The 15,424-nt window shown below is 45.3% G+C and overlaps 1 protein-coding gene across 1 annotated transcript in view; it reads right to left on the reverse strand.

Annotated features, from left to right (window-relative positions):
- Positions 1-15,424, reverse strand: part of WNT2 (Wnt family member 2) — a 42,531-nt gene that overhangs the window by 10,788 nt on the left and 16,319 nt on the right. The window contains exon 4 of the mRNA XM_021699375.1: positions 5,991-6,255. Within this exon, the coding sequence (XP_021555050.1) occupies positions 5,991-6,255 (265 nt within the window). The remainder of the gene's footprint in view (positions 1-5,990; positions 6,256-15,424) is intronic.

Consider the following 15,424-nt stretch of genomic DNA (forward strand, 5'->3'; position numbering starts at 1 on the left):
GAGCTCAATAAATATTTGACCCATGAAGCAATGAGGGACCTCGGAGGTACTGTGGGAATTGTGCATTTAGTCTCAATCCATTCCTATTGGCTGACAAGCTGTTCCCTTGCTTTCAATCAGGTCACAATCACAGAGCTTCAGCAAACCGGGCCACGCCATGGGGCATGTCTAGATTGGTGAATCTCTGTAAACCGTGGTTGGGGAATTGTGCTCCCAAGGGTTCCAAGCTGTTTGCCAAGTATGCTTTGTGTAGAGAAAACAGTGAGACCTTAGCGTATTCCCCACTCACAGCCGGCAGCCGGCAGCCACGTGGCGGGCTTACAGCAAACAACAGGTTCAGCAACTGTGGAACTCTGTTTTTTGAACTTGACTTCAAAAAGAGGTGGAGGGTCACCTGTTTCCTACAGTTGGAGAGGAGACCTCAGGGTGACCCCTGGCCCAGGTCAGGGTTTTACATCATAACGGGGAAAGTGGCCTGTGATGAGGTGCACTCAGTCTCTGAAGAGGTCAGCGGCATGGCATTCCTTGAAGATGGACTATCTCTAACTGGAGGGCTTCTTTGATTTCCAGACGCCTGGGGCAATAACCGGAGTAGATAACCACACGACCACTAGAATATCCGTCTCAGAAAGCCCGGCTTCCCGGATGGAGCCTCCAGTGTGGCCTGCATAATGTCACATGCACAGCGTCACACTGCTGTGTGGACTTTTGGAATCGGAGGGGAGTCTTTATCGTTGAACACTCATTTTCCTCAACTGAAGCCTGGTGGAAAATGTCTGTTGTTGTTGTTGCCATAAGAATATCTTTCTTAATCGTTTTCGAGCTTGGGATTTTTTTTAGCAACAGTGAAGGACATTAACACTCCTGCAGACTTGAAGGGCTTGTCATTGGAAGGGGCCTCAAGGCAGCCTGAGCCAAACAGGAGGGAAGCTTGGGTCTGACCAATTTCCACCTCCCCACTCTGTGGGCCCCTCCGCCCACTCTGTTCCCGTGTCCTCACGCTGCCTCTTTAAGACGCAGGTCTCCCCTCCCCAAATTTCAGGAAGTAAAGTGATATAGTGAGAAAAGTATGGACTTTTGTTTTGATTTTTATTTATTTTGTTTTATTTACCACTTAGGCCACACAGTCTCGGGAAAGTTAAGCTTTTCTGAGCCTCAATTCCCTACTCTATTAATGGGCGTAACTGCTGTGCAGATTAAGAGAAAATGCCCAGAAGTTGTGTAGCAGGGGCCAGACTCTCGGAGGAACTCACCCAACCTTCCTCCCACCCTTCTCCCCCTGGGGTCTGGGTCTGTCCTCACCCAGGAGGAGCCCAGGGTTTTGACTTGGCCTTCTGCCTTTCTTGTCGAAATTCGCTCGCTATGCCTTTATCATTCTCTCAGGACTTCACTAAAGGCCTGGCTTGATCATGTCGTCAAGCTAATTCCACTGAAAGCTTGGATGGCTGAGATCTACTGCACTTACAGTGCAAGAGGGTCCCTGAAAATGTAGGGCTTCCACATGGAGGAACATCCCTCTTGTACTGGGCAAGCCAGGGAGGGGGATATTTTTGGGTGCCACTTGTCTAGAACTCCTTAAATAAAAAATTTTTTTTTCCTTCATAAGAGATCAGGTATTCCAAAGAACATGTCTCCCGGGATGTCTTCTTACCCAATACTTATGAAAAAATACTTACGAAAAACAATGTTGTAGGTCAGGGACTGCCTAAAACATCGATTTTCCACTTTAATGTGCTCAAGTTTGAAATGCAGACAGAATCTCAGCAACGATCCCCTGAGATTCTGATTTAATAGTGTTCTGAAGAGGCCCTCCCTTTGGAAAATAGTGGACTAGACCTGTCGCCTTCATCCGTTTCATAAACCAGACTGACAAAACAAGCAGGCTCACTTCCGTCACATAATGAGTTAACTTGAACAAGAAGCAGGTGCTGGCTAGCAAGAGTGAAGTCGATCAGCTACAGGTATCTATTACTTGGCAAGATTCAGTGTGCTCACTACCATTGCTTTTCCAGTGCTGACAAGTAGAAGGTACCCAATCAGTTAAGTAGGAAATGTGTATGATATTTCTAAAAAGCGAAGCAGAACAATATGGCCACAATAAAGCAGATTGGGTGGTGTGAGATGTCATTTAGGGAAAGGTTAGTGCCCATTTTAATAGAGAAAAGGAAGGAAAAATTATTTGCTTTAAATTTTACTGCCACATTCGGACCTACTTTAGAGCCTGGATACCTTTGAAGATAACCCATTTCAAACATGTGGGAGTTCCATTTAGCAGAAAACAGGCCCTTCCTAAGGTTAGGCATGGTTCTAGTGAGGGGAAGAGAGTCTCTTCGTGACCTGCTCACTCAGTGACGTGCACATGCTGGGGGCTTCTTTAATGTAGATTGACAGGACGCTAGCCCTGCAACCCCCAACACCTTCCTTTCAGGACAAGGGAGCAGAGCTCAGAGAAGGAATGCCATTGGGAGTTACAGGCAGGAGTCTCCCCATTCTCGATGGCCTCAGATTCTGTCACATCTCCCTGCCTCGGCAAACAGAGGTTAGAAGCTACTCCAGAATGATTTGGAACCACCCACTTCTACGACTGTTTTGGCCAACTTTCCAGAGTGCACGCTACAGGAGTTTCTAGTAGAAAATGGCCAGGATAAACCTTCATCTTTAGAAGACCATAGGTCACACAGGCAAGCGCAAGGCTCTTGGCCGCTGGGTGAGTTGAAGCAGGCTTTCTCAGGGAATATCTGCATCTCATACGTGTGGCTAGGTATACGTGAATTCAAGTATGAACAATGAAAACTCTACTCTTTCAACAATTGGAAATTTTGCCTACATGATAGCAAATACCCTGGATCATATTTTCACTAAAATAGTCACCTGATGGTCAACAGAATGAAAAAGAAAAGTTTATATGGATGACTTTGGCATTTTCTTGGGCTCAGCTATAAAAAGGACATGAAGGGTAGCTTAAGCAAGTTACGAATAATCTAGGAATCTTAATGGAAATCTGATCTAATACATTGCAACCAGACATTAAAAAAAAAAAAAAAAGAATAACAGGGTGGCTCCTGGTTAATCAACACCAACAAGAACCAAGTTTACATCTTTTTAAGCTAAAAATGAGATAAACTAAAATGAGCCTAAAATAGAACAGAAATAAACTGAGAGTGAATAAATTATAAAACTTCCCTCAGAAAGTCAGCACCTGCCACAGGGTGCCTTGTAGCTGGTGCATCTGGAGACAGAGTAAAATGTTTAAAAGAATGGACGGTTCAAGTCCCTGCTCTGCCTCTTAATCAACTGGGAGTTTTTAAGCAAATTCCATAACCTGTTTGTCAGAGCCTCATTTTTCCCTCCCATAAAATGGGATAATAACATACCCTTTATAGATTCTTTGTGAGAGTCAATGACAGAATGCAGATCAAGTGCTAATGAATGGCAGGTCCTGCAGATGTGTTTGCTATTTTAGGATCAAGAAACAGAATCGTGTTCTAATACCGGGAGGAGCAAAAGCAAAGTGTGGAAGAATAACTTAGTATCCGGATGAGGCGTCAGGGAATAGATTCAGAATCTCCTCTGTGGGGAGGACAAAGCAAGGTCTTTATTTAATTGGGTACCTATGAGGCAATTCAATGGTCATCAAGCATCGTAACTGTTCACTTCACTGTGTGAACTGCTTCAATCCAAAAACCCAGGAAAGATGAGCTGGGGAAGCAGGTCCTCTTAACATTTGAAATGAGCATTTGGCTTCACGGAGTCTTTTCAGAGCTAGCTGGTGACAAGTTGTGGTGTCAGGGTCAGGTGTATGGGCCATGGGGTCAGATAACCAGACATCCATCCTCTCCAAGACCAGGGAGACCTTGAGCTAGTCGTTCACTTTTCTCATCCAGGTAATTGGGATGATGATGCCCAGGGCTGCTTATCTGATCTCAAAAGCTAAGATGGGAATTTGGTTCGTCATTGGTGTTAATCAACCAGGAGCCACCCTCTCCCCAACCCCCTGACCCCTCCAGGAACTGGTTGCAATGTGCTGATGTCATTGGGTGGCTCTGAGGATTAAATAAGACCATGTGTGCAATGATCTGAGCCCAGTCCCTGGCACACAGGAGTCAATCCATTGTAATTCCTAAGGTGACCACGATGCCATCATCCCCATGTCCTATCTGAGGAGCCTGAGGTTAAACGGCTAGTTAATGGCAGAGGAGAGCCAGACCTCTGGGACAATCCTGTATCAAAATATAGGTTTCTGGGCGCCTGGGTGGCTCAGTCGTTAAGCGTCTGCCTTCGGCTCAGGTCATGATCCCAGGGTCCTGGGATCGAGTCCCACATCGGGCTCCCTGCTCGGCAGGAAGCCTGCTTCTTGCTCTCCCACTCCCCCTGCTTGTGTTCCTGCTCTCGCTATCTCTCTCTCTGTCATATAAACAAATAAAATCTTTAAAAAAAAAAAAAAGATTTTAAAAAGTATAGGTTTCATGGTGATTTGGCTGAAACTTTGGCCTGACAGGTGGGATGACTTGTTAGAGGTCCCAAAGCACGTCAGGAATGCAGCAGGGCACAGCATCTGGTCCTTGAGCTCAGTCCTTATTAATCCATAGGCTGCATGTACAAACCCGCCCAATGCTGTAAAGAACTCGCTCATCAAACGAGGAAGGAAATTCAACCACTCAGGGACAAAGGAGAGGCTGTGGACTTCTTGTGACTGACATTCCCTGGTAATTGTCCCTCTTGGTCAATCAAGTGTTAGGAGCTGGCTGCCATCTGCACTGTCTTACTAGTTTATTTGCAATTACTTTAGAACCAAAAACAAATTTAGAATTTAAATTCAAGGACGTTTTTCCTGATAATGAATTCCCTTGCTTTCTACTAAGTCTGGGAAGTTGGCTCGAGCCAGAGTTGGCTGTGGGCTTTCCATCTCCTCCCATCCACTGAGACTTGTACTCATTCTTATTTTGTATGAGTCTTTGTAAAGACTGTGCTAAGCCTGAAGCTCAGTACTGCCCAGGAGAGGTGAGAGGTGGAGAACAGCGGGTGCCTAAAACCATACTGGTAGAAACAGCTATGTTGAGGCTGATGGAGCTGCTCTTTGGGTGAGTTCAAGACAGATGAAGTGCTGTCTGCAAGGGAAGGGTGTGGCTTTAATAAACAAAATGCCTCTTACACAGCTCTCATCCACTGCCCACCAACGGCCAAGCCAGTGGGGATAAATTTTTGCTTTCTAGTATTTGGCAACTTCTCAGCCTACTGGAAAGAACAAGGGAGTGAGAAGTATGGCAGATCTCAAAACTGGCTAACTTTAAAGCCCGGGGCCCCTCCTCCATAGTCACAGAGGTGGGATTGGTAACGGGGAAGGCCCATTGCATAGCTCTACCCCTCTTGGCTTCAGGATCACAGGAGAGATGCTGGTTGCTGTACAGAGTGTACATTAGCCCACCAATTAGAGTTTAGTCCAGGCCAAAGAATTTGGCTAATCTGCCTATTCTGACGCTTTGCCATGTACCTTCTTGGGTTCACCTTTCTCCAGAACTTGCACATTATCAACCCATTTCTCCAGTTGCTTAGGAAAGCTCTCGGCACACTTTAAATATGAATGATAAGAACATGAACGTTGAACCTGAAGGCAGCTGGCTGCACTTACAGAATTGTCAGGCTGGGGGCCCCTGGGTGGCTCAGTCAGTTAAGCATCTGCCTTCGGCTCAGGTCATCAATCCCAGAGTTCCGGGATCGAGCCCCGCATCGGGCTCCGTGTTCAGCAGGTAGTCTGCTTTCTCCCTCTGCCCCTCACCCCGCTCGTGTTCTCTCTCTCTCTTTCTCACTCTCTCTGTCTCTCTCTCAAATAAATAAATAAATAAATAAATAAATAAATAAATAAATAAATAAATAAAATCTTTAAAAAGAAAGAAAGAATTGTCAGGCTGAAAGCACAGGACTGCGTTGAAGCTGTGGAGTACTGACCGGTGAAAGAATGAGATACTGTGAATAAAGTGTTTCGAACTTACCTGCCTCTCGGTCCCTGATACAGTAGTCTGGAGAATTCTCAAAATACACGAGGTCATTTTTTGTTGGCTTCTTAAACCTCTTGTTAGCCACGGTAAAACCAGTGCCATCCTGGTTCATGACGACCTGGATGGCCCCGTTGTACTTCCTCCAGAGGTAATCACCAGTCTTTCTGAAGTCGGCCATGGCCAGCCAGCATGTCCGCAGAGTACATGAGCCGCTCACGCCGTGACACTTGCATTCCTGTTTCAAGAACCGCTTTACCGCCTGCCAGGAGAGACGGGCAGGTTCAGTGTGGGCCACGCAAGCCCCCCACCGGGGCTACCACTCCCCTTCCCGCTGAGTGATCAGGAAGTGACTGATGACAGAGGATCCTGGGGTTGAGGACTGGGAGATGCTGGGGGTCCCTTCTGCCACACCGCACTACCACAGTAGGTGGGGTCCCAGGGAGAATCAGGGATTGTGAACGCTATTTGGCTATTGGTATAACAAAATCCTCACTAATTTGAATGGAATAGGGCACAGGGTCAGTCTGAAGAGTGAGAGAATAAATTAGAGGGTTTTTTCCTAAGTAAATATGGCTTTATTATATTAAAAATGTACAGTAATATTCAGGAATTGCTAAGCCTGCTTCTTTTGATAAGCCAACAATAGTGACTCTTACTATTTCCATGTTTCAGGCATTGTGCTAATGCTTCCTATGCTCTATCTCGATGACCTTAATCTTCACAATACTGTGCCACCGTATTTATTTTGCAGATGATGGGGGAGCAAGTTTGAGGGAGGTTAAAGCACTTGCCCCAAGGGACATGGCTGGTATAGGACAGAGCCAGGGTATGCTGGAAGTCAGTTGATGACCCTGAGAATGCCATTCAATTTGGGAGATTATCACTCAACTCTGGCCAAATTATTCAGCTCAGATGACAGGGCCGAGCTTGCTCTTTTTGTGGGGAGGAAGCAAAGGTAAATGGGACCAGCCCATCTCAGCTGGCTCCCAGCATGGGCACCCCCTTTGTGTAGGCTATGAGTCTTGGGACATGCAAGGGCTCTGGTGGGCCCTGGAACTGTCCAGGGACATTTCCGATTTGGTCTTGGGATTAGCCAGCACACCTGTGCCCACCCCAGTGCAATTTTGTGAGGGTTACGCGGACCAGGGCCCATTTCTCCCGAGCTCAGCTAAGTGATGAGAGTCCTCAGCACCCATGGTCCCCAGAGCCATCCTGAGCTACTGTTCTTCCCACTTCACAAGTGAGGAAACTAGGGATCAGGGAAGTAAGATGACTGGCCCAACCTCCTAGGCCAAGATGTGGAATGGCAGATGCAAACCCAGACTCTAGAGTCTTTCCAACTCATAGGATGGATGAATAAATGGATTTCCTCACAATATTTTCTAAGAGCATGTTTTGTGATTACAAGCCTTCCTGTGTTCCCTTTTCTCATATGATTCACTACTTTAACAATTGTCATCCCCTCGCCAACAGTTAGAACTAATTTCTTGTTCAGTCAATTTTCCAAATTATTATAATACTGAAAGAGCTTTTTGTTGCTCATGAGAGATCACGACTGATGATTAGGGGCTTCCTCCATCAGATATCCTAAGTGACACACAGAAGGGCCATGGGGGCAACCAGCCTTGGAGGTCTCACCAAAACCATGCCTTTGGTCCCTGGCTCAGCTGCGGATCAGAGGAGGAGAAACCACCTGCCTGCTGAGGGCTTCCACCCTCTCTGCTTGTATCCCCAAGACAGCACCTATCTGGGGTGGAAGACATAGGCAGAGGGGACAGTGAACCCCCTTGATGACGTTATCCAAGGTGGGACTTTGAACAAAATTCTTAGGGTAACACACTGAGAGAACTATTTCTATTTGCCCAAACCTGCTTTTGCCTCTTTACAGATTGTTTCTTTTCTAACCAAGCGTGTAGAAACGTTCTTCATTCCAGAAAGTCAGTCCCAAACAAGTATTCTAGAGCCGAAGGATCCAAGACATCATGGTGGCTCTCCAGTTGTGAATTCACTCATACCCTTCCCAGGTTGGGCCTCAGCACCCTACGTTTCCTGTTCTGCCCCTCATGGTGGACCGTGCCCTGTTAGCATTTGAAACCTGTGCTCTTCAGCATAAGCCAGGCTTGAAGGGCAAGGACAGAGACGTGAACAGGGGGAATGTCATTAGTTTGGTCCTCCAGGTCACAGGGATCTGGGGATATTTAAGGGATGTCTTAGAATGAACTCTTTTTCTGGAACTACACTCCCCCATGTGCCTTCCTCCCCCCATATCTTTATATTCCAGGTGTTTGGTATGAGGTTCCCTGGGTGACCTGGACAGCAGGCCTCCACCACAGACACAGCCCTAGAAGGAACACCTTGGCTCCCTTACTGCCCCATTTGGGTCCCACCTGTCCAGTTTTCTATCCCAAATTCACAATAGAGCCACACAGAACTCACTCCATGCCAAGTGCTTGGGAACTGAATGCTCATTCTTCAAGACTTATTCCTTTTAAAGCTGGGTTATTTACTCATAAACAATACTCTTAGCTTTACAAATGACAGGAAATATTACTGCCCTCCCTTTGTAATGCTAAGTTTCCAGGTTGCAAACTTCAAAGTTGGTAAATATTTTAGATGACTAACGGAAGCATTTGCATAATAAAATCGGATCTTAAAAATATATCTTATGACTCCTTATAAATACACATGGCATTGGGCCACACTGCTGATCATTATCATCACTGGCAACAGCCATTCCCCTCTTCCTTCCTTGGTTTTGCTTGGGTGTCGGGCAGCCACGTGCTTCAGAACTGGCTGGGCCTCTCTCTGGCCCAGAGCAGCCCAAATCAGCAACAGTAATCTCATTGTCCTGCTCCTGATTCAGCTGGGGCCAATATGATGTTAGGAGCAATGAGCAGGGGGACTTGTGAGAAAGATTTCTTCACACTTTAAAAGAGACACATGAGGAGAAGCTTCTTTTCTCTGTCTCTGGCTGTGGTTTTTCTGCAGGAGCACCCCCAGGACACGGGGCCCCCAACTCTGGACCAGCAACAAGCTGCTGATGGCTGGATCGAAGGATGGGAAGGACTTGGTTCTGGAGGATGTTGCTGAACTGCTTGAGTGAATCCACCATGGCCTGGCCCTGCCTCTGTACCTCTTGGGGTCCAAGATATTAAGTCTGTGCCCCCAGGGTCTATGACTTATAATGGCAACTATTTCAACTGGAACAATGGTCAGTTGTTGATTGTGGGTTAATCACAGGCTCCATCTGACAGCTAACCTTGGGAGAAAGTGAGACCTTCTCTGATGCTGGGTTTGCTCACAGCTCCAGGCCCCACTCTTAACACACAGCCTGTTCGGGGCTCCATCACAGCGCGGGGCCACCTCCGTCCCTGGGTCTGCAGACTTGAAATTCAAACTCTTAACTTTGAAGGGGACAACACCCTGCTCAGTCAGAGAGGCAGAGGGAAGGGGCGTGATTTAGAGAGTAGCTAACACTAATGTAAGAATAAGGAATGGGACTGAGAAACTTCTGGTGAGTTTAGGAACTTCCTAGTTTAGAAGAATTCCCATGATCGAATGTTATAATAACAATGTAACAATAACAATGACTTATCCTCCACCTCACTGTGTGACAGGCTCCATGACGTGGTTCACACACATTATCTTGTCTAATTACCACAATTAGGCAAAATAGGTTATTAATCCCATTCTATAATTATGAAAGCCAGGGCTCAGCGAGGAAAGTAAAATCCCCAGAGTTACCTAGATAGATGGAGGCAGAAATAAGGTGTGAGTCCGTGTCTCACTCCCAGATCTGTGCTTTTTCTTTTTTTTTTTTAAAGATTTTATTTATTTATTTGACAGAGAGAGACATAGTGAGAGCAGGAACACAAGCAGGGGGAGTGGGAGAGGGAGGAGCAGGCTTCCCGCGGAGCAGGGAGCCCGATGTGGGACTCGATCCCAGGACCCTGGGATCATGACCTGAGCTGAAGGCAGACGCTTAACGACTGAGCCACCTAGGCGCCCAGATCTGTGCTTTTTCTAAAAACATTTAGAATCCTATATAAATTGCATTGTGCTTTTCTCAAGTTTTTAATTACACATACTATTTCCCTCTCTTCTTTTGAATAAGTCAGAAATTGACCAGATAAGATGGCCTGCATAATAGAGAAAAAAGAGGCAGAGAGATTAAGTAGGGGGGACTATATTGCACCTTCCAAACTAATCGTCATCAAAAATCTATTCAGGCAATTCACAGAAAAAATATAAAGTCCTAACAAAAGTACAAAAAGATGTTCAACTTCACTAGTATCATGAAATGCAAACTAAAAGAATGCAACACTTGTTTTTTGCCTAGCAGATTAACAAATAGTAAAAAGGCCGATAATATTTGATGTTGGTTAGGAGTATCAAGGAAGGAATCCTTTAACAAACTGTCCGTGGAAGAGTAAATTGATACACCATTTAAAAATGGAGAGCATTTTTGCAACATGTGTCAAAATTTTAAATATATGTATCCTTTGACCTTAGTGATTCCACTCTGGAAATATTTGCACAAGCTTTGAAGGATACACACCCACATGGATGTTCATTGCAGCATACTCAGCAATAGCAAAATATTAGGAAAAAAGCCCAAATGACATCAACAGGAAAATGGTTAAGCAAATTATGGTATATGCTTAATAATGGAATATTATGTGGGCTTTGAATAATGAGGTAGATCAGTATGACAGAATGAAAGGAAGCCAAGTGACAAAAACAAATTGCAGAACAATATATGCAGTATGGTCCACTTTTTAAAGGCCTGCGTATGGGTATAGACCCAGAGAAAGAAGGGAAAGCATGCTCTTCTACAGTCTGGCTGCAGTCTGAGGGGTTGCATGGTCTGGAAAGAGGGCAAAACAGAGTCAAACCCTTTGATAGGTAAAGGGGATTAAGAGGTACAAACTTCCAGTTAGAAGTCAAAAGTACGAGACAAAAGCACGGCGTAGGGAGTATACTCAATAACACTAATAACGTTGTATGGCTGACTGCACTTCTGTGGTGAGCTCTGAGTAACGTATTGCATTGTCGCATCGATATGTTGTACACCTGAAGCTAATAGAACATTGTATGTTAATTATACTTTCACTAAAAAAAAGGGGGGTCAAGCTCTGTATCGAACAGAGTAAAACAACAGGAATCTGGGGATTGTTCCCTGGCATCTGGACAGAGCAGAACAGTGATTCTCATTCTGGCCACACATTAAAATCACCTGGGGACGGCTTCCGGCACCCAAGCCAGCCTCTCCCTCAGCAGAGTAGATCAGAACCTAGGTTGGGGGTGGGCCTGGCCTCGAGGCTACGACGGGTCTCAGGTGCCTCTAATAGGCAGCCAGGCAGAAGATCCCAAATCCCGAATGGCGTCCAAAGCCGGGAGTGCCCTGCAGGAGGAAAGAAGCGGCTGCACCCCACCCCGCCCCGGGAGTCCCAGCCCAGCGGGGGCGGAGCAGGTGAGACGCTCCCGTGGCAGACAGCCGCATTACATTTCTAGGAACTGGGGTAGCTGATTATTGATTAGAATTTGTGTCCTACCCTATGTCTCCGAAACATCCTCGTATCCGGGAAGAAATGGCTACAAGCAACAATTTGTGCTCATGCTGTTTTGGAGGGACTCAAAGAGGGGATGGAGTAAAAGCCAAGTGCTTTTCGAGGACCCAGCCGCAGTGGAGGGGCCTGCCCAGGGGGATGCGCCCCCGGGGGTCCCGGGAGGAGAGGGGGGAGGGGCTGCTGGGCTTCCCATGCAGGCTGCTGGAGGGGAGCAGCCGCAGGCTTACCTGCGGGCAAAGGAAGGGGTGAGCCAAGCCAAGGTCCTGGGGGCATCCCAGGGGCTGCCAGACAGTCTGGGCTTTTTGTGTTTGTTTTTCACAATTACTTCCAGAATTTTTAATTAAAGAAATGTGCCCCTGGTTTAAAAAGATCAGATAGGACAGGCAGGATCAGTGTGAAAAGCTGAAACCTTCTGTTGTACCCTCCTCCTCTCTCCCCCTTCTTCCAACTGCACCGCACAACCCCAGATGTGGCCACTCAAAAGGAATTCTGCTTGTAGGCTTTCTGGTGGTTACCTAAATGCTTGTACGAATGGTTCTCTGCTAGCGGACCCCTGACTTTGGGACGAATAGGGAAAGGCATCCCAAGGCACATCTGCCAGAAAATTGTCATAATTAAACCAATCCGCAGTAACCACAAGGTGAGTGGAGCCCTCTGGAGGGTGCAGCGCCAGGTTAGAACAACCGAAGGTGGCAACCCTGTGTGTCACTGTTGACCTACTAATCTACAGAGGGCATTTCCTAAGAGACTTCTTACAGAGGTTGAGAATTTATCCCGGCCCTTACTTTCCTCGCCCCGCCTCTCAACAGTTCTGGGGATCTAGGCAACGTCAAGGCCCAAAGTTGATTCTTGTTCCAAAAGTCTTGGGTGCTGTCTCATATGAAGACATTGTAGTCCCTCTTTCCTCCTCCCCTTCTGCTTCCCAGTCTCCATCAGCAGCACTTGTCCTTTTATAGGGACAAAGATGAGGCATGCAAGTCCTATTCTGTGACTATAGGTGTCTCCCATAGTGTGTCTAGACATTGGCTCTAAAAATTGAAAACAATCAATATGGAGGTAGTCGTGTTAACTGTGCAAGCAAGGCCCATGGCAGGACTGCAGCTCATAACCTCTGATCCAGCATCACAGCCTCTGTGCCAAAGAAGAATGTTATTGGAATGAAGTCTGGGGTTTTCCCATTTTCCTCGCTACCAAAGGCATTTACTATAACCTGATCTTTTGCACCCTCACCATCCTTCCATCTGTCTGGAGCCTCCACGATCCTCCACTTTCTTCCAACCTGGACTGCCTACACAGCTGAGAGCCAACATCATGCCCTCCCAGTTTGGACATACTACTCTGCTAGATGCCATGTTTGCTCTTTTTTGGTTTATTCTTTCTCTTTGCAGCAACTTCTTAAGTCCTTCAAGGTGCACGGGGGATACGTTGTCTGAATTCTTATGCATCTAAAATGTCTTTATTCAGCCTTCATACTTGACTAATAGTTCGGCTGGGTATAGAATTCTGGGTTGAAAACAATTTTTCCTCAAAACTGAAGGTGTTGCTCCATAGGCTTTGGCTCCTAGTGGTTCAGAGGGGAAGTCTGATGTCTGGCTGATTCTTTGGCTTTTGTTTTCATTTCACTTTGTATTTTTTTCTACATGGAAGTCTCCAGAAACTTTCCTTTATCCTGGGTGTTCTGGAATATCAGCATGATACTTAGGATTTTAAGGAAAAAAAAATTAATCCTGCTCAACTCTCAGTGGGCTCCTTCAATCTGGAAACTCCTTCAGCACAGAGACATTCTCTTAATATTTTTCTCCTCTCAATTTTTTTAGTTTCTTCATGGCATTCTAATTAGTCAGTCGCTGAGCCTTCTCAATTGATCCTTTATGTCTTTTATATTTTCCCTCTTATATTTTTAATACTTTCTTTCTGTTTTCTTGAGGAAGAAATTCCATTAAAGTAACACTCCTGGATCTCACCATTCCCTTACTCATTTCTCTCCAGGGGAGGAGAAATGACTGTCCAACTGGTGAGTTTAGAGGAAGGACAGGGCTTGTGTGCCTGGGTTCCTTCTTGTTGGGCATCTGCCAACCTGTGGAGAAGATGAGTTATGATCAGTTCTTTCCCTCCAGCAAGGGGCTCCCTGCAGGGGCTCTAACATACAGCCTGTGACAGGGTGAGTAAGTCTGACCAGTTCAGGGGTGGAGTGCTAGGAAGTACTTCGAGGTTTCGAAGGCTACATCCTCCAGTGCAGCTTTTTTTCAGCAGAGCAACAGACATTTTTATTCTAGCCATCTATCTCCTTTATCCACTTTTCAGTTGGTTTCAAATTCAAGAGGGAAAGATGGGTATTGTTTATGGATCTCCTTAAATTCCACTTGTCTTTTGGGCTGCTTTTTTCTTTTTATTTATTTTTGAAGCAAACTTGGTATATAACATTGTACAAGTTCCAGATGTACAACATTATAACTTGGCATCTCTATACATTACAAAGCGATCACCACCAAAAGTCTAGTTACCATCCATCCTACAATTGACCCCCTTTACCCGTTTCACCCACTGCTTCACCCCTTTCCCCTCTGGTAACCATCAACCTGTTCTCTAGGAGTTTATTTTTGTATTGCTTTGCTTGTTCATTTTGTTTTTTTAGATTCCACATGTGAATGAAATCATACGGCATTTGTCTTTCTCAATCTGACTTATTTCACTTTGCATAATACCCTTAAGATCTGTGCCATCACAAATGGCAAGATTTCATTCTTTATGGCTGAATAGTATTCCACTGTTTATATATACCACATACTATTTCTCCATTCATCCACTGGTGGTCACTTCAGCTGCTTCTGTATCTTGGCTATTGTAAATAATACTGCAGTGAACATGGGGTGGAGAAACTTTTCGAATTAGTCTTTTAGTATTCTTCAGGTAAATACTCATACATGAAATAGCTGGATCATATGATAGATAGATCTATTCTTAGTTTCCTGAGGAATCTCCATACTGTTTTCCTGGGCTTCTCGTTATGCTTTCTGGGAGGTTTCTTTGGCTTTCTCTTCCAAGTTCTTTCCTACTCTCTAGCTGTCACTTTTTCAAAGCATCCATTCTTACAGTTTATGGATGTTAACATCTTCTGAAATATCTATGAGGAGACTAATTAGGCTTTTAAAAAATTCTCTTCTCATCCCTGTGTTATTGTTTTTTCTTCTTGGGGTCATTTTTTTCCTACAATTTTTGGTCTTTTCCTCTCTTGCTGATGAATTTAATCAAATATATGGTAATTCTTGGACAGTCTCTTCATATTTAAGAATGAAGTCACAAAAAGGTATTTAGGAATGTAGGTTATATGGGTGGGGCTTATGGGCCAGAGAGGTTTGCTTTCTGGTGAGTAGGTAGGACATTGGCTGTTATGTTGGAGACTCTAACTCCAGAAAGCCTTGGAGGTTATGCTAGACTTTGAGGAGTTCTGCTCATGGGGGGAGGGGAGGGGAGTGGATGGGGTTCATTATTCCATCTATGGGTTTTTAAGTTGGTCCCAGTTTTCAGTCCTATGCTTCTCTCCAATGATGCTCCAATTGAGCATCTTGGTTCCCACTTTAGCTATTGTCCTATCTGTTTTTTCCTTCCCCATCCCCACATCTGCTTTTACTCTCCTAGACTGTGGCTTCTTCATCCTTCTTTATCAGTTACAATTTCTTCATTTACTTCCCACTTCCCACAAATTTGTTGGGCTCTCTCATTTCTTTGACCATTCTCCTTACAGTTGATTTAAACCATTTTTTATTCCATTGCTATAATTTTAATGAGGTTTTGGGAGGAAGATGTGAAATGCTGTATGTCTTGTCCACAGCCTTGGATCTGTTTGCACTCAAATGT

The sequence above is a fragment of the Neomonachus schauinslandi genome, chromosome 12 (assembly GCF_002201575.2).
Source record: "Neomonachus schauinslandi chromosome 12, ASM220157v2, whole genome shotgun sequence".
Classification (NCBI taxonomy): Eukaryota; Metazoa; Chordata; class Mammalia; order Carnivora; family Phocidae; genus Neomonachus; species Neomonachus schauinslandi.